This window comes from Abramis brama (genome assembly GCF_963993115.1).
Source record: "Abramis brama genome assembly, chromosome: 4".
In the NCBI taxonomy this organism is placed as follows: Eukaryota; Metazoa; Chordata; class Actinopteri; order Cypriniformes; family Leuciscidae; genus Abramis; species Abramis brama.
In genome coordinates this window covers 38,052,440-38,072,429 of record NC_139966.1, presented here as the reverse complement: position 1 = coordinate 38,072,429, position 19,990 = coordinate 38,052,440, and the positions used below count along the sequence as shown (strand labels likewise).

At 36.2% G+C, this 19,990-nt stretch overlaps 1 protein-coding gene across 2 annotated transcripts in view; it reads left to right on the top strand.

The window, feature by feature from the left end:
* Positions 1–18,358, top strand: part of lamb1b (laminin, beta 1b) — a 34,564-nt gene extending 16,206 nt beyond the window's left edge. The window contains exons 24-33 of one of the 2 annotated variants that reach the window (XM_084110637.1): positions 2,249–2,618; positions 3,678–3,862; positions 3,945–4,186; positions 4,925–5,125; positions 5,718–5,862; positions 6,159–6,363; positions 7,576–7,717; positions 7,803–7,979; positions 16,942–17,098; positions 17,172–18,358. In XM_084110637.1, the coding sequence (XP_083966763.1) occupies positions 2,249–2,618; positions 3,678–3,862; positions 3,945–4,186; positions 4,925–5,125; positions 5,718–5,862; positions 6,159–6,363; positions 7,576–7,717; positions 7,803–7,979; positions 16,942–17,098; positions 17,172–17,308 (1,961 nt within the window). In that variant the 3' untranslated portion in view covers positions 17,309–18,358. Of the gene's footprint in view, positions 1–2,248; positions 2,619–3,677; positions 3,863–3,944; positions 4,187–4,924; positions 5,126–5,717; positions 5,863–6,158; positions 6,364–7,575; positions 7,718–7,802; positions 7,980–13,105; positions 13,263–13,335; positions 14,523–16,941; positions 17,099–17,171 lie in introns of those variants that run through there. The other variant, XM_084110636.1, reaches the window with a different exon arrangement.
* Positions 18,359–19,990: the final 1,632 nt, after the last annotated feature.

Below are 19,990 nucleotides of genomic sequence, written 5' to 3'. Positions count from 1 at the left end.
GCAGGCAGATTTTTATTTTTAAGTATTTTTTTTAATTTTTTTTTAGGATACTATGCATCCTGATAAAGTTCCCTTGGCCTTTGGAATTAAAATAGCCCCACATCATCACATAGCCTTCACCATACCTAGAGATTGGCATGGGGTACTTTCCATAAGATCATCTCTCAATGCAAATCAAACTAGCTTTTAGGCTAACTGAAATAAAATCATGCCAATCTCTAGGTATGGTGAAGGCTATGTGATGATGTGGGGCTATTTTAATTCCAAAGGCCAAGGGAACTTTATCAGGATGCATAGTATCCTAAATTTTTTTTTTTTTAAATACTTAAAAATAAAAATCTGCCTGCCTCTATGGGAATTTAACATAGGGGTGTACTCACTTATGCACCATGTATTTTAAGGAAGAACATTTATTTATTTACGATACATTATTCATTCACAAAGAAAATTGGTGTCCTTAAAGGTTGGATTTTTCCTAATTTTTTAAATTAAGGCATTAAGTTCAATTTCCAAAATATGATTTTTTATTCCTCTTTTTAGTCAACTTTAGCATGGGTGTATTCACTTATGCATTGCACTGTATATATATATATATATATATATATATATATATATATTTTCTTTTTTTTTTTTTTTTTTTTTTTTCTAAAGATAGTTTCTTTTGAAAATTAAGATTTTGTTCTCTTGAACAAACTAAATGGAAATGCTGATTTATTCACAAATTGTTTGAAGTGAAGATGTCAGACCAGATTTAACCAGTTAATAAATTTAACAAAAAATGGCACATGAAGAGCAGAATCAAGACCCAATCTATACCTGATATCTGTATAAAAAATGAAATTAAAAAAAATGAGAGCAGTGTAAATACGGCCTAGAACACATTAACCACTCACAAATAAACTAACACAGGGAAATAACACTCTACCAATGCTGATTTGCACCTCTACTCAGCTAACGTGTTTACCTTATTTTGGAGAATTCCAGAAAGTCTTCATGCTCTGATATTATTTCAGAGAAATCCCTGATATCTTGGCCCGCAGTTGATTTTCTTGTGATTTAGTTCTATTTAATGTATTCCTTATTCTTCCATCTGCTTTACTCATATACATGATAGCATCCAAAGACTCGGATGAAATCCTCCGATACAAGGTTAAAATGTTACCAGACAATGTTTCTGTGGTATGCTGACAAAGTTTCCCTTGTGAGATTCGGCTGCTACAAACAAACACTCGCACACAGCGCAAATAAACTCCCGGAATGTTTGGAAACTAGTTGGAAAGTATATACAAAAGTGTATATTTCTGCCAGTGTGATTTATGCAATTCTCTCTGAAATTCTTCAGAGACCCAGAGTTTATTTGAATAAGGGTCTGCTGTTACTTTAAGCATAAGTGTGTGTGATTGTTCTTGTTGAACTACAACCAAAACAAACTCTATCTCTCTTTATCTCTTTCCCTGCTTTTTATCTTTCTGGTGCTTACGCACTTATGTGAAACTTCATACGCTTCAAGTGAATTTGAATGGTTTGGGAATAAAAACTGCGTCTACATGCACAATCTTCGCTTCGGTCAAATAAACACCTTAATCTGTGTTCTTTTGGCAGAGGGACAGATTAGACGAAACCTGAAATACACCTAAAATTGAATGTTTATATTTCGAGGTCAAGAGCCAAGAAGATTCCAGTATAGAGATAAACAAGCTCTAATCATCCCAAAAAGGAAAAAAATCCAACTTTTAAACTTGCCATGATGTTCCAAAGGAATCCTCTGAACACAACTCTTATGAATTAAACACAAGGTCACATTTCATCCAAATAACAAGCAGGAAGAGAATATAAAATGATGTTCTGCATAAAGAAAATAAAAGTCATTTTAGATCCATTAAGATTCTTTTTGCATTGTGACATTATTGTCTTAAACACATTTACTAATGAGTTTATTCTCAGTGACAACTCTTATCAGATTTGCATTACTGTACACAATTTCAAAATATAATTATAAGTAAAAAAAAAAATCAGTTTCCAATTTAATTATTAAAATATATATTTCTTGAATATATAAGCTGTTTTTTTCCACCTAGTATATCATGCGTGGGAATAAACAGATGTTTTCTCACACATTCCAGCACACACACACACGCATACAAGAATTCACTGTCCCTTCCAGCACCCACATCCAAGATATTAAATCATATGAAGAATTTTGGCACCATTTCATTTTTTAAATCAATTGTGCATGTTTGTGTTCCAGCATGTGACTGTGACCCACGAGGCATTGCCACTCAACAGTGTAATAAGATGTCTGGCGAGTGTGTGTGCGTAGAGGGCGTGGCCGGGCGAAGGTGTGACTCGTGTGGGCGTGGCTACGTGGGGACCTTTCCTGATTGCGAGGCGTGTCATCAGTGTTTTCACGAATGGGATGTAAATGTGGGAGAGCTGACCAATCACACGCAGAGGCTGGTGAACACAGTAGAGGATATGAAAGAGACGGGCGTGGCCACGCCCTATAAAGACATCATATCGAGTCTGGAGGATGAAACCAGACAGCTCAGAGAGATACTGGAAGACGACAAGGTTCAACAAACTCTCACAAACACACAGAGGATGCTGCAGCAAGCTAAGTATGTATAACATATCCACATGCATATCACTCCATTGTTTTCCTTTTTATATACTCTCTTTTAAAGTGAATTTATTCATCCTCATGTCATTCCAAACGCATATGATTTTCTTTCTTCTCTGAAGTAGAGTGCAACAGTCTGGTTCCAGAAGTAAAAATCCCATTCTTTTTCTCCATAAGGAAATAGATTTTTACAGCTTTTACAACATTAAAGACAGTTTTAAAATCTTTATGGGAAAAAAAAAACTTCTGATATTAACTTCACTGGAAAAAGTGGGCCACTGTTGCGCTCTATATGCATCTCTGTAAAGGAGTTGTTTTGTTGAATGTTCACGCTGATCTTTTCCATACAGTGAAAGTATTTATGGTGACAGCATCATAAAAGCCATCATCATAGGTCACATATACAACATTATTAAAAAATATTGTCAGATACAAATATTTTTAGCCAAAAATGAAGGCTTGAGGGATTAACCTGGACCACCTTGTAGTGCTGTGACAGTGTGAAGAAATTACAACAAAAAATATTATTAAAGAATATTATTCTAATATTAATTATATTATTAGTAACAGTTATATATATATAATTTATTTAATCAATATTTTATTTATTTAATTAATATTTTAATTAATTATTATTTATTGCTATTTTAATGATTTAATCTACATTTTTCATAATTAGCCTGCATGTCTGACATTTTAAAAAAATTGTCTTGAAATCCGCTTTTTTTTACACTTCTTCTAGCAAGAATGCAATAATGTATCTTATGTAAACAACTACCAAGATTGGGGTTAGGTAAACCCAAAACCAATCAGACATCCCACCAACTAGTTGGTTTTAAAAATACATATAAAGCTGCATATACTTAAAATTAACACACCATTCATATTCATTCCAACAACAACAACAACAACAACAACAAAACAACAACAGTGTGAATGGAAAATGGACTGAGTCCCAGTCACAAACTTCTTTCAAGAACAGGGACAGTGTTAAGTGCCAAGTTCTTTTTCACACTGTTTACTTTAATACACTTGGATTTCTTTCTCCTGATCTTAGTGAGACAGCATCAGTTCTGAGAAAGTCTATGGACCGATTTGAAACAGATCTGGAGAAAGTATCTGCTGACCATCAGGAGGCCTTGGAGAACCTGGAAAGTCTGACCAAAGAGGCCCAAAACCTACAAGAGATCTCCTCTGACAAACAGCGGCGGGTTCTGAACATAAAAAATTCAGACGCCAGAGGTGAGTCGAGCACACAAACATACTGGTTTAAATTCAACACACGCATGGTGTGTCAGAAGTGTGTGATCATCATCTCCCGTAGGTGCGGCTGACAGCATCAGAGAGTATTACAGGGAATCTGGCGGGGCGGAGCTTCGTGTCAATCAAGCCGTCTCTGACTCGAGAAGTACGGTCAATGAGTCTGCCTGGCTGAGGAAAGCTGCAGAAGCCAAGCTAGACGCCACAGAGAGAGAGTTTAACCTCAAACATCAGCTGCATATACAGAGGCTGGACAAAATCGGATCTGAACTGGACTCCACAGAACTTTCACGATTAAACCGTCAGGTAAATAAATGACGTTTTTAAAAAATGAGTAGTCAGTTGGTTATTTGAATGGCTAATCAGTTGGTTAAAGGGATATTTCACCGCTGGAAAGATGAATGTGTATTTAAATTGGGTCATTTATGTAGTAGAAATGTGAAATTATTTTAGAAGTTGGTGCCTTCTAGAATGAGAAAAGCCAGAAAATGTATTTTTGGCTCATGTGGATGAAAGACAACAACTCCCAGAATGCACTTGCTTCGCTGCCCTACGAGGCCACTCCCAAGCCACGCCTACCGGTTACAGAGGGCAGTATCGGAAGAAATGATGCAACTAGTCTACTAGTTGACTCAAAACTGAAAAGACGCCGTTTTATCGTGAGATCCCCCTATGGGCGGGTTGAAAACATGCGGAACGAGCTCCTACGACTGGCTGTAGTCTCTCGCCTCTGGACAAAAAAGCCTCCGATGACACTAAATTACGATTTTTGCGTCATCAGAGTTTTTTTTCAGACACACAATACAGAAATCTCTCATCTCAGGGGGACATGAGGGAGGGAAGCACGGTCATTCGAAAATACTACCCGGTTTCTACTGATAGAAAGCTTAATGCTAATCGGTGAAGTATCCCTTTTAGCCAGTGGTTCTCTTAAACACAGCCTGAGAAATATTAGACAAAATCCAAACAATGTGCTCATTATTTTAATGTATTAAAGCTATATTGTCCTGGGTTATAATATCAGATGTGTAAATGTGTGTGTAGGTGTGCGGAGGGGTGTCAGGTCTTGATGGTTGCGGTGACTGTGGTGGTCTAGGCTGTGTGAGCGAGGATGGCGTGACCCAGTGTGGTGGAGAAGGATGCGAGACTATTGTGACCCAATCTCAAGAGGCCTTGAAGAAAGCCAAAAACTTAGACCAAGAGGTCCTGCACGCTTTAAGAGAGGTGGACAAGCTAAACAAGATGGTAGGTATTCACAACAATATTAATTATCCTAACTTACTAATTTATTTAAATTCATGTAGCCTACACATTATCATTCAAAAGTTTGGGGTCAGTAAGAATTTTTATTTTTATTTGCAAGAAATGTTTATTTTTATTCAGCAAAGACACATTAAATTGATCAAAAGTGACAATAAAGGCTTTTACATCATTGCAAAAAAATCTGTTTCAAATAAATGCTGTTCTTTAGAAACTTATATTCATCAAATAATCCTGAAATAAATGTATCTTGGTTTTCACAAAAATATTAAGTAGCACAGCTGTTTTCAACATTGATTATAGTAAGAAATGTTTCTTGAGCAGCAAATAATCATATCAGAATGATTTCTGAAGGATCATGTGACACTGAAGACTGGAGTAATGATGCTGAAAATTCAGCTTTGCGTCACAGGAGTAAAATGGTTAAATATATTCAAATAGAAAACAGTTATATTAAAATGTAATCATATTTATTTTGCAATATTAGTGTTTTTACTGTATTTTTTATTAATTTAATGCAGCATTGGTGAGTTTTTTTAAAACATAAAAAAATATTTAAATGTGTGTTGTCTGGTAGGTGTCAGATGCTCGAGGACGTGCAGACGAGGCTAAGCTCAGCGCTCAGGGTGTGTTACTGAGAGCCAATCAGAGCAAAGCACGAGTGGAACAGACCAATGATGAGCTCAGAGACCTCATTCAGCAAATACGAGACTTCCTCACAAGTATGAAATGTTACATATAGTAAACACTCACACATTAGATGTGTTTAGAATACTAACAATCTTTTCTTCAAAACACTTGTATATACGTAGATCTGCATGAAATGTCCTATTACATTTGTCAGAACTATAACAAACTTTTTAGTTTATACCCACCCGGTTTGTCTTTTTGTTACATACCATTGCTTATTAGATATAGGTGCATGGTATATCATATATGCATTTATTATTATGCAGTGTCTCAAATACAGTGGAAATATACATTTTGATGCTAGAAACTTGAATGTGATTGTCTGTAGATGAAACTGATCCGAAGCGTATAGAGGACGTTGCTGATGAGGTGATGAGATTGAGTTTGCCAGTGTCACCTGGAGCTCTAAAGAACATGACCACAGAGATCAACCAACATGTGGCCAGACTGACCAGTGTGGATGATATTCTGACCCAGACGGCAGACAAGGCCCTCACTGCAGAGGGACTCCTGCAACAAGCACAGGCTGCCAAGTGAGTAACTTGGCAAACTTTAGAAAAGCACTTTTAAAACTCACTAGTTTATTTAGTTTGCCCACTAACAATGTCCAACAGTGGATATAAAGCAGGTTCTCAACCTTTTTGACTTCTTTCTTTGAGAAAATGGACCCCGAGGCCTCCCTTCTAATCTGATTTGTACTTTTGGTACTTCTGTAATATAAATAATAATAATTAATATTAAATTTAGTAAAATAAAAAGAATAACATAACATTCAGTGGAAAAAAATATGTATATCGTGGCCACAAATTAACACTTCGTTCCCACGACTTACTAATATGTCTCCACGTTTACTAATACATTCCCTCGTTCTAAGTAAATCGTCCGCATGATATAATAACTCATTCCTTCATTTTACTAAATCGTGTTCACATTGTAATAATTCATATCCTTGTTTTAGTTAAATAAAACTGTCCATGATTTATTAAAACAAGAGAACAAATTCTCTTAATTCATAGCCACGATATATTTTTTTGTCCGCATATCATGTACGAGGCTTCGTAGATGTCAGTTTAATGTAGTACACCTTTATTTGAAACTTTTTTTAGCATTTAAATCAAAATTGTTAAAATAAAATGTAACTAAAATTAGACGTATATAAATTATATATATATATATATATATATATATATATAAATACATCACTGGAGAATTGTCTTTTTTTATACAGAAATAATATTTTCAATTTTTTTTCAAAATTACAGCTTTTATTGCAGATAACGCACAAATATTATGAAAATAGTGATTTTTCTGTTTTCTCACAGCATATGTCTCATTTTTTCATCTCAAGCTTGCGCTTCATTGGCACTGTCTAGTTGTCTGTCTAATTTAACAACTTTTTTGTGGAAAAATTGTTGGTTGTGGCGCCACAACTAAGGAACAGTCATTATGTAAATGATTTTCACACAGTAAAATGGTCATATTGCACTCTTTGTTTATATTATCATAGGTTTTAAAAAAAAAAAAAAGGTCTGAGGCAAGGCAAAAATATTTAAATCTCAGCATAAAAGGCATTTGAAAAGTAGAAAAATACATGGTGGTAAGGTTAAAAAAAAAAAAAAAAGTTCAAATGTGTCACCTGTACTGTAATAAAATCAATCCATGCAATAAAAAAGGCCCATAGTTGAAGTAATAACCATAAAAACAGGATCCTTTATTACATATATTATGCTGTGTGTGTATGACAGTGAGAGAGCTACAGCACTGAAACAGGCCACTGATGAGGTGAAGAAAACTCAGGAGGATACTGAGCGCGCTAAGACTGCTGCCAGCAGAAAACTGAAAGAGGCCGAGAGTGACATGACCCAAACAAAAGAACAAATCGCCGCTGTGAGTATACATATCTTGTAAAAATCCTTATGTGCCTTATGTAATTTTATTGATTCTTTTTAATGAACTCTTTGTGTCTATACAGGTACAGACAAAAACTGAAGCGACGGAGTTCAAACTGAGTAGCAGCACAGGAAAACTTTTGGATCTCGAGAGAGAGGTCGACGAACTCCAACAGAAAATTGTAGAAACGTCCAGCGGTGCAGATCAAACTCAGAGACAAACTGACGACATCACAGCGGAAATTGAACTCACTGAACGGGTAACTGTCTTTTGACTGTGATGTTCTGGTCATTTATTCAAAAATACTTTCAAAGGAAATTTACAAATACAATGACTGTACACCTCTTGTATGTTCAACATGTTTTTAATTAAAAAAAAAAAAAAAAATTTCGGGGATAAAGTAAGAAATGTATGGTTGATACAACTGTCCTAATATTATAATGAAGATAATATCTTATAATCTTCAATTATATAACTGCGGAATCTTCTATTACATATATATATATATATATATATATATATATATATATATATATATATATATATATATATATATATATATAAAATGAAAATACTGTGGTCACCAACCAACATTAAAAAAAATAAAAAAAATAATGACAAGGCAAGGTTAGTAGAGGTTAGATAGATATCATGTATTATAACTCTCCCAAAACTTGAATGAATTATAAAATATTAATTAACAATTCATGATATTTGTGAAATATACAAAAAAAAACATTAAGATTAGTGCATTAAAGTTTTGTTTATATAATATATGTACATATATATATCATATATTTATATATGTAATATGTAGATGTGTGTGTACACACATCTATTTATGTATGCATATATATGCGTGTGTGTGTATATTTAAACACAGACACGTGCACGCACGCACACACACTATTATGGAAGCTTGTTTCAGCCACAGAATAAAACATTTTAAAAGATAATTGCGACTTTTTATCTCACAATTGCGAGTTTACATCTCGCAATTCTGACTTTATTTCTCAGAATTGCGAGATATAAAGTCAGAATTGCGTGAAATAAAGTCGCAATTGCGTGTTATAAAGTCAGAATTGCGAGATATAAAGTCGCAATTGCGTCTTATAAAGTCAGAATTCTGACTTTTTTTCCTCGCAATTGCGACTTTATATCACGCAATTCTGACTTTATAACACATAATTGCGAGTTTATATCTCACAATTCTGAGATATAAAGTCCAATTCTAAGGGGGAAAAAGACGGACTTTTTTTTTTTTTTTTTTAACCTCAGAATAGTTTATATCTCACAATTCTGACTTTATAACACGCAATTGCTACTTTATATCATGCAATTCTGACTTTATATCTCCCAATTGCGTGTTATAAAGTCAGAATTGCGTGTTATAAAGTCAGAATTGCGTGTTATAAAGTCAGAATTGTGTGATATAAAGTCGCAATTGCGAGAAAAAAAGTCAGAATTCTGACTTTATAAGACGCAATTGCGACTTTATTTCACGCAATTCTGACTTTATATCTCGCAATTCTGACTTTATAACACGCAATTCTGACTTTATAACACACAATTCTGACTTTATAACACGCAATTCTGACTTTATATCTCGCAATTCTGAGAAATAAAGTCAGAATTGCGAGATGTAAACTCGCAATTGTGAGATAAAAAGTCGCAATTGTCTTTTAAAATGTTTTATTCTGTGGCGGAAACAAGCTTCCATACACTATATATACTACATATACTGTATATGAATATAATAATATATATTTGCTCATGTATTATATAAAAAACTGTGATTAATTGTGATTAATCGATATGACAACGATTTGACAACGATTTGACATCGATTTTTTTTTTATTATATAAAAAAAAACTTATAGGCCTATATAAAATATATTTTAAAAAAAGGGCCTCATTGATTAATTTTGCCTGATTGGGGGCTGCTACTATTTGCTTAAGCTTTTTGAACGTAGAAGTGTGATAAAGGCGCGATAGGCTGTCAATTTTATGTGGATAAAGGCATATTTTGTATATGACTACACATGTCCTTATAAGGGCAAAAAAATATGTCGTTTTAACGACATAGCATCTCGTTATTACGAGAAAAAGATGTCGTTTTAACGACATAAGACAAACTTGTCAATCTTGAAATTTGTCAATCTTCGTCTTTATAACAGAAGATACAATACAATACAAAAATCTTCAAGATACAGCCATACAATCTTCACATGTAACGGATTGTCACCTTATAAACAGTCCTTTGTGTGGTGGTGGAATAAAGAAATATATGGTTACCGGTATTATCTTAATTTAAACTTTATTTTATTATTTTATTAGTTCATTAACTAATTATGCTAACTCAACTAATTTAATGTAAAGAGCTGGATACTAATTACTAATGAAATAATGTCAAATATTAAATGTAGGCTATTGATTAGAGTTGCCATAGACTAAAGGATTTTCTAGACTAGTAGTCATTCATTTAAGCAATTAGGACTAATCACACGTTTATATTAAATCCTGGGTTCATATATGGCTATAGCCTGTATTCCGCGCTCAAGCGCATGCAAAACTTGCCGCAAAGCACTGGCAAAAGTAGGCTAATATAATAAATGTGTCTGAAAAAAATAACGAAGCATTTTAATTGTTTATTAATGAACTAGTCTTTTCTAAATCAGTGCGGTTAGGCACCCTGCAAACGTATCTCCATACATCTCCGCTGTAATGTAGCCTAGATGCGCCTTTCATACGGACAGGATTACATAATCAGATATAGGCCTACCGTATTTGCTTTCGATTGGATTTTTTTCGTTGGTGGACATTTTTTAAATAAACTTTATATAGTTAGTTATATTTCTCATGTCTGTGAGGCTTGTCTATACACTGTTTTTCAGTTCATTTTTGAGACGCGCTCCAATTCACAGATCATGAAAGCGCGCCCTGTTCGTTTTCTTTTATTTTACAAAAGCACAACGTTTGCTTGTTGTTGTGAGTTTACACAAATAAAAGTAGTTGCGACTGATGTATTATTATTTTCTGTATGACCAGAAATGATGGAGTATTTTAAGTTGTTTCCACTGTTGATAGGAAAATGCGAGTGATGGCACCGGCGCATCCATGTCATGCAGTGCGCGCTCCACACTCCGCACAAACACTCGGATATGCGCTTAATAATAGCGAACATTTAGGTTACGTTAGAGCGAGCGGCCATGCCAGACTGATAAGTCCTCTTCATGTTTAACAAATCAAATTCTATTGCATTTTCTTGCGCCAGTCTGAAAAGGGCGGCTGAAACACTTAGCCTATACAGATAAACGCCCAGCGCTGGTGTTTTTCTTTAAACAAATTCGTTAAGGCTTTAAAATAAATATTGTTTATGGGCTAATTAATGCCACAATAATTTGTTTATTTTATTGGCTCCTACTATTTTTAATTTTTGTTTTGCATTGAATACCATTTAAAGGATTTGCTGCACCGCAATCCCATCCTCCCATAGAAAGACACGTTAAGAGCCACCTTTATTTTCTTTATAATAAAGGGTTTCTATGGAAGGAAACCGCTTAACGTATAATTAAATGCATTGCGTTCATATTCTGGGCTCATCTGCTTTTCTGTGTGTACAGCATTTGATCTTTATCACTGAAGCTTTTTCTTTATTATTAGGGTTTATTATTCCATTCCAAAGGACTGTTTATAAGGTGACAATCCGTTATACATCTTGAAGATTTTTGTATTGTATTGTATCTTCTGTTATAAAGACGAAGATTGACATTTCGTTAATTAAACAAAATTAAGAACACAATGTTGTAAAAAAAAAAAAACAACTTAGGCTATGTTCTGTTAGATGTGTTTTGACTACTTTTTGTTTAATTATATCTCTAGGTAATGAAGATATAGCCTATTAACAAAATAAATCTTATTATATAGCCTAATATATCATATTAAAAAAAAAAAAACTTATAGGCCTATATAAAATATATTTAAAAAAAAGGGCCTCATTGATTAATTTTGTATGATTGGGGGCTGCTACTATTTGCTTAAGCTTTTTGAACGTAAAAGTGTGATAAAGGCGCGATAGGCTGTCAATTTTATGTGGATAAAGCATATTTTGTACATGACTACACATGTCCTTATAAGGGCAAAAAAATATGTCGTTTTAACGACATAGCATCTCATTATTACGAGAAAAATATGTCGTTTTAACGACATATGGATCTCGTTATTACGAGAAAAAGATGTCGTTAAAACGACATAAGATCTCGTTATTACGAGAAAAAGATGTCGTTAAAACGACATAAGATCTCGTTATTACGAGAAAATATGTCGTTTTAACGACATAAGATCTCGTTATTACGAGAAAAGATGTCGTTAAAACGACATAAGATCTCGTTATTACGACATAATTGAGGGGGAAAAATAATATGTAGGCCTATGTGGCAGCAATGCGTCACCATACTTACTAACCCCAAACGTTTGAACTGTAAGCCTAGTGTATAATGTTAAAAAAGCTTTCTATTTTAGATAAATGCTGTTATTTTGAACTATGGTTTGTTTGTAATGTGACTTTTTTCATGTATGACATTAAAATTATTTTTAGAATTAAATACATAAATAGGTTAAGCAATACAAATGTGTTTATGTCTGATAACCTTTTAAACACAAACTTAACTGCAGACACTGAAATGATGTACACTGTGTGATACAGTACAAATATTTTGAGTGTCCCTCATTTTCCTATAAATAACCACGATTGTCCCGCATTTTCCTTTTCTGAAGTTGGCAACCCTAACTGTCACACACACACATGCAGGAATACAAACAAACGCAAGCATGCACACACACTGACATCCAAACGCACAGACACACACCCATACACACACACATACAAATCCACATGCACAGACACACACACAAACACACACGCGCACACACATGTACGCACGCATACATACACGCACAGACACACACACACACAGACACACACATACACAAACACACACACATACACACACACACAGACAGACATGCACATACTACTACTTTTTTTAGGTATATACATAAACACGCAATACAGCCAAATTGCTCCACGTCATTTCTTTTTGTGGAAAGCCAGTGCAGGCCTGAGCGGCGGTCATATTTTGTACCGCCATGCGGTACATCTAGTTAAGATTTATATGCTGTAAGAAAATTGTATTACTTTTTACTTGATGGTTACACCACAATCATTAACCACAGGCATTAAACTCTTACTTTTTTGAATATAGCATTATGATTATAAAACCTTTGGCTACTTCCTTTTATTTCTTTTTTAAATTGAGAACATATACATCATTGACTCTTAGACACTTTGAAATAAACGTGCTTGTGTATATTTTTGTATTTTAGGAGATTGACTCGCTGCAACCTCGGTACCAGCTGGTCAGCGGTCTGATAGATCCAAAAGCAGCAGGTGTAATTGATGCACGTCAGAAGGCCGAGCAACTACGACAGGAAGCAAAAGATCTATTAATAGACGCCACCAGCAAACTACAGAGACTAAGAGGTAACAGTGCTCAAATATGAAATTATAGATTTAACTATGATTCCTGACTTTTCTTTCTCTTTATCTCTTCCAGAGCTGGAGAGATCATTTGTGATAAACCAGCACACTCTGGTGGAGAAAGCTCAGGAACTGGATGGGCTGGAGAATGAGGCCAGAGATGTTCTGCAAGAACTCAGTCAGAAAATCACCATCTACAGCACTTGCGCTTAACGACCAAGAAAGCTTAGATTATAATCAGTCGAAAACCATGTAAATGCACTTTTGTATTGTCTAAAATAAGTTACTAACTGCACAAATGCAATTCATTTAAGAAATTACAATGAAAAGCAATATAAGATTTTACTAAGACCACTTAATATATTATGCCCTTTCTGAATTATGAAAAAAGTTTACCCAGTTTATTATGCCCTATATGATATTGGAAATCCTGCAGTGTGCAATAATAATACAGCTATCTCAACAAACATTCCTCTGAAACGAGAGGAAGCTCCTCCATTGTGGACAGCAAATCGGGTTGGATTTCAACTGTCGACGACAGGTCGACTGTCACTTATGCTTTCCATCTGCCCATCTTCAACAGTCCAGTCACCTAGTCAGAAACTATTTCCCAGCATCCCTCCTGTCCCTCACCTGCACTCGCTCAGCCATCACCCGCACTCCAATCTGCACCAGGATAAAAGCACACACCTCACAGTCATTTTCTGTCTGGTTTCCAATACGGATTACACACTATTATCTGTGAAGTCTCCTTGTAATTCTCCAGCGATCTCCTGTAAGCAATTTTTTGGAATATTATACTTACCTGTCTACTCACCCTACACCCAGTCGTGGGCAGTCTGTGAGAGAGGCAGGGGCAGTCGTGGGATAATGGTTAGCGAATCCGACTGGTAACCCAAAGTTTGCTGGTTCGATTCACACTTGAGCAAGGCACCTAACCCCCAATCGCTCCCCGGGCATCACAATGGTGCATCACGTTTTGCAGTGTGTGTGCACTAACTTGGATGGGTTAAATGCAGAGGACAAATTCTGAGTATGGGTTACCATACGTGGCACTAACATCATGTCACTGTCACCCTACACCTGCCAAGCAAGAGGTGTGTGCTCTCTTCACGCTCCAGTCACCACCGGTCCTCTGTTAAAAAGAAAAGAGACTCGATTATTCAGTATTCATCTGCTCCTCATTATTCTGACTGCTTCATTACTCACCTGATTAACTGTGCATATCATCTGTCAATAAATACCTGTTTGGGTTGAACTAACTCCCTGTCTCCGTGTCTGGTATTCCCTGACAGAGACATGTCAAAATGAAAATGCCATCAGATTATCTGATTATCATCAGATTATCTGATCTGATCAATAAACCACTGTTTACATTTCATAAAACTGGAAATGGCAATATGATAAAATAACTAATATACATTATATAGAGCCAAAAAGATTATGACCACCCACCTAACCTATACCTGCTGTTGGTCCTCAACATGCAAAACAGTGCCGACCCGCCAATGCATGATCTCTACAAGACCCCTGAAGGTGTGTGTGGTATCTGGCACCAAGACTTTAGCAGCAGATCCTTCAAGTCCTGCAGGTTGTGAGGTGGAACCGCTGTGGGATCAATCTTGTTGGTCTAGCTCTAGCACATCCCACAGATGCTCAATTGGATTGGATTTGGAGGCCAGGGGGCTACACCTTGAACTCTTCATCACGTTCATCAAACCATTGAACAATGTGTGTTCTGTGGCAGGGTGCATTATCCTCCTGAAAGGGGACACTGTTGGTCTGTACCTGGTCTGCAACAATATTTAGGTAGATAGCTATACAAATAAATATGAATTGAATTGAGGTAGCATATTTCAAATTGAAGTTGACATGAATGGCCAGACCCAGAGTTTCCCAGCAGAGCATTACACTCCCTCCACCGGCTTGTCATCGTCCCACAGTGCATCCTGGTGCCATCGCTTCCCCAGGTAAATGGCTCACACGTCCACGGCCGTCCACATGATGTACAAAAAAACTGGACTCATCGGATCAGGCGACCTTCTTCCACGGCTCAAATGGACAGTGGACAGGGGTCATCTTAGGCAAGGTTAGTAGAGGTTAGATAGATATCATGTATTATAACTCTCCCAAAACTTGAATGAATTATAAAATATTAATTAACAATTCATGATATTTGTGAAATATAAATAAAAAAAACATTAAGATTAGTGCTGTCAAATCGATTAATCGCATCTAACATTAAAGTTTTGTTTATATAATATATGTACGTATATATATCATATATTTATATATGTAATATGTAGATGTGTGTGTACACACACCTATTTATGTATGCATATATATGCGTGTGTGTGTATATTTAAACACAGACACGTGCACGCACGCACACACACTATTATGGAAGCTTGTTTCAGCCACAGAATAAAACATTTTAAAAGATAATTGCGACTTTTTATCTCACAATTGCGAGTTTACATCTCGCAATTCTGACTTTATTTCTCACAATTGCGAGATATAAAGTCAGAATTGCGTGAAATAAAGTCGCAATTGCGTGTTATAAAGTCAGAATTGCGAGATATAAAGTCGCAATTGCGTCTTATAAAGTCAGAATTCTGACTTTTTTTCTCGCAATTGCGACTTTATATCACGTAATTCTGACTTTATAACACATAATTGCGAGTTTATATCTCACAATTCTGAGATATAAAGTCCAATTCTAAGGGGAAAAAAGACGGACTTTTTTTTTTTTTTTTTTACCTCAGAATAGTTTATATCTCACAATTCTGACTTTATAACACGCAATTGCTACTTTATATCATGCAATTCTGACTTTATATCTCCCAATTGCGTGTTATAAAGTCAGAATTGCGTGTTATAAAGTCAGAATTGCGAGATATAAAGTCAGAATTGCGTGATATAAAGTCGCAATTGCGAGAAAAAAAGTCAGAATTCTGACTTTATAAGACGCAATTGCGACTTTATTTCACGCAATTCTGACCTTATAACACGCAATTCTGACTTTATATCTCGCAATTCTGACTTTATAACACGCAATTGGGAGATATAAAGTCAGAATTGCATGATATAAAGTAGCAATTGCGTGTTATAAAGTCAGAATTGTGAGATATAAACTATTCTGAGGTAAAAAAAAAAAAAAAGTCCGTCTTTTTTCCCCTTAGAATTGGACTTTATATCTCAGAATTGTGAGATATAAACTCGCAATTATGTGTTATAAAGTCAGAATTGCGAGATGTAAACTCGCAACTGTGAGATAAAAAGTCGCAATTGTCTTTTAAAATGTTTTATTCTGTGGCGGAAACAAGCTTCCATACACTATATATACTACATATACTGTATATAAATATAATAATATATATTTGCTCATGTATTATATAAAAAACTGTGATTAATTGTGAATCATCGATTTGACAGCATATGCTGTAAGGAAATTGTATTACTTTTTACTTGATGGTTACACCACAATCATTAACCACAGGCATTAAACTCTTACTTTTTTGAATATAGCATTATGATTATAGCTATATAAATATGGAGAACATAGGTCTTTTCAAAACCTTTGGCTACTTCCTTTTATTTCTTTTTTAAATCGAGAACATATACATCATTGACTCTTAGACACTTTGAAATAAACGTGCTTGTGTATATTTTTGTATTTTAGGAGATTGACTCGCTGCAACCTGAGTACCAGCTGGTCAGCGGTCTGATAGATACAAAAGCAGCAGGTGTAATTGATGCACGTCAGACGGCCGAGCAACTACGACAGGAAGCAAAAGATCTATTAATAGACGCCACCAGCAAACTACAGAGACTAAGAGGTAACAGTGCTCGAATATGAAATTATAGATTTAACTATGATTCCTGACTTTTCTTTCTCTTTATCTCTTCCAGAGCTGGAGAGATCATTTGTGATAAACCAGCACACTCTGGTGGAGAAAGCTCAGGAACTGGATGGGCTGGAGAATGAGGCCAGAGATGTTCTGCAAGAACTCAGTCAGAAAATCACCATCTACAGCACTTGCGCTTAACGACCAAGAAAGCTTAGATTATAATCAGTCGAAAACCATGTAAATGCACTTTTGTATTGTCTAAAATAAGTTACTAACTGCACAAATGCAATTCATTTAAGAAATTACAATGAAAAGCAATATAAGATTTTACTAAGACCACTTAATATATTATGCCCTTTCTGAATTATGAAAAAAGTTTACCCAGTTTATTATGCCCTATATGATATTGGAAATCCTGCAGTGTGCAATAATAATACAGCTATCTCAACAAACATTCCTCTGAAACGAGAGGAAGCTCCTCCATTGTGGACAGCAAATCGGGTTGGATTTCAACTGTCGACGACAGGTCGACTGTCACTTATGCTTTCCATCTGCCCATCTTCAACAGTCCAGTCACCTAGTCAGAAACTATTTCCCAGCATCCCTCCTGTCCCTCACCTGCACTCGCTCAGCCATCACCCGCACTCCAATCTGCACCAGGATAAAAGCACACACCTCACAGTCATTTTCTGTCTGGTTTCCAATACGGATTACACACTATTATCTGTGAAGTCTCCTTGTAATTCTCCAGCGATCTCCTGTAAGCAATTTTTTGGAATATTATACTTACCTGTCTACTCACCCTACACCCAGTCGTGGGCAGTCTGTGAGAGAGGCAGGGGCAGTCGTGGGATAATGGTTAGCGAATCCGACTGGTAACCCAAAGTTTGCTGGTTCGATTCACACTTGAGCAAGGCACCTAACCCCCAATCGCTCCCCGGGCATCACAATGGTGCATCACGTTTTGCAGTGTGTGTGCACTAACTTGGATGGGTTAAATGCAGAGGACAAATTCTGAGTATGGGTTACCATACGTGGCACTAACATCATGTCACTGTCACCCTACACCTGCCAAGCAAGAGGTGTGTGCTCTCTTCACGCTCCAGTCACCACCGGTCCTCTGTTAAAAAGAAAAGAGACTCGATTATTCAGTATTCATCTGCTCCTCATTATTCTGACTGCTTCATTACTCACCTGATTAACTGTGCATATCATCTGTCAATAAATACCTGTTTGGGTTGAACTAACTCCCTGTCTCCGTGTCTGGTATTCCCTGACAGAGACATGTCAAAATGAAAATGCCATCAGATTATCTGATTATCATCAGATTATCTGATCTGATCAATAAACCACTGTTTTCATTTCATAAAACTGGAAATGGCAATATGATAAAATAACTAATATACATTATATAGAGCCAAAAAGATTATGACCACCCACCTAACCTATACCTCAACGTGCAAAACAGTGCCGACCCGCCAATGCATGATCTCTACAAGACCCCTGAAGGTGTGTGTGGTATCTGGCACCAAGACTTTAGCAGCAGATCCTTCAAGTCCTGCAGGTTGTGAGGTGGAACCGCTGTGGGATCAATCTTGTTGGTCTAGCTCTAGCACATCCCACAGATGCTCAATTGGATTGGATTTGGAGGCCAGGGGGCTACACCTTGAACTCTTCATCACGTTCATCAAACCATTGAACAATGTGTGTTCTGTGGCAGGGTGCATTATACTCCTGAAAGGGGACACTGTTGGTCTGTACCTGGTCTGCAACAATATTTAGGTAGATAGCTATACAAATAAATGTGAATTGAATTGAGGTAGCACATTTCAAATTGAAGTTGACATGAATGACCAGACCCAGAGTTTCCCAGCAGAGCATTACACTCCCTCCACCGGCTTGCCATCGTCCCAGTGCATCCTGGTGCCATCGCTTCCCCAGGTAAATGGCTCACACGTCCACGGCCGTCCACATGATGTACAAAAAAACTGGACTCATCGGATCAGGCGACCTTCTTCCACGGCTCAAATGGACAGTGGACAGGGGTCATCTTAGGCACTCTGAATGGTCTGTGGCCACACAGCCCCATACGCATCAGAGTGCGATCCACTGTTTGTTGTGACACATTTCTCCTATAACCATCATTAAAATTTTGTGTGACTTGTGCCACAGTAGACCTTATGTTGTCTCGGACCAGACGGGATAGTCTTCGTTACCCCCATGCATCGATGAGCCTTGGGCGCCCAACATCCTGTCACCGGCTTGAGGTTTGTCCCTCCTCAGTCCAGGTCTCCAAATTTTCACCACTGCTGACCGAGAGCAACACACAACAAGCCTTGCCGTTTCAGAGATACTCTGTACAAGTCACTCAGATCTTTATTCCTGCCCATTTCTCCTGCATCCAACACATTGATTATGAGAACTGATTGTTTGCTTACCATTTAAAACCCTTAAACGCATACCTCTGGTCTTTAGTGACCTGGGACGTCATTCATACCCTCCTCCTAATAATTTTATTTTTAAGTTAGACCTCAACCTTTTTCGTATTCCTCAATCAATTAATTATAAACAATATAACAAGAAAAAAAAAATACAATTATCAAAGAATGCCTGTTTTCCCATTCATTAAAAAAAAAAAAAATTACCTATGGGCAATAAATATTAGTTCTTTAATAATACAAAAACAATTTCAAGTTAATGATATTAGAAAATAAGATGGATTCAACTGCATAAATTAGGTGGTGACGCAATCTTCTCTAACGGTCGGTTTCATCGATGATGATGATGTCGACAGTCGTTCAATCATGTTGATGTTTCAGAGAGTAGCTAACATGGAGACGGAGAAAAGCCCGTTAAATGACAAACGCAATGACAACCAAC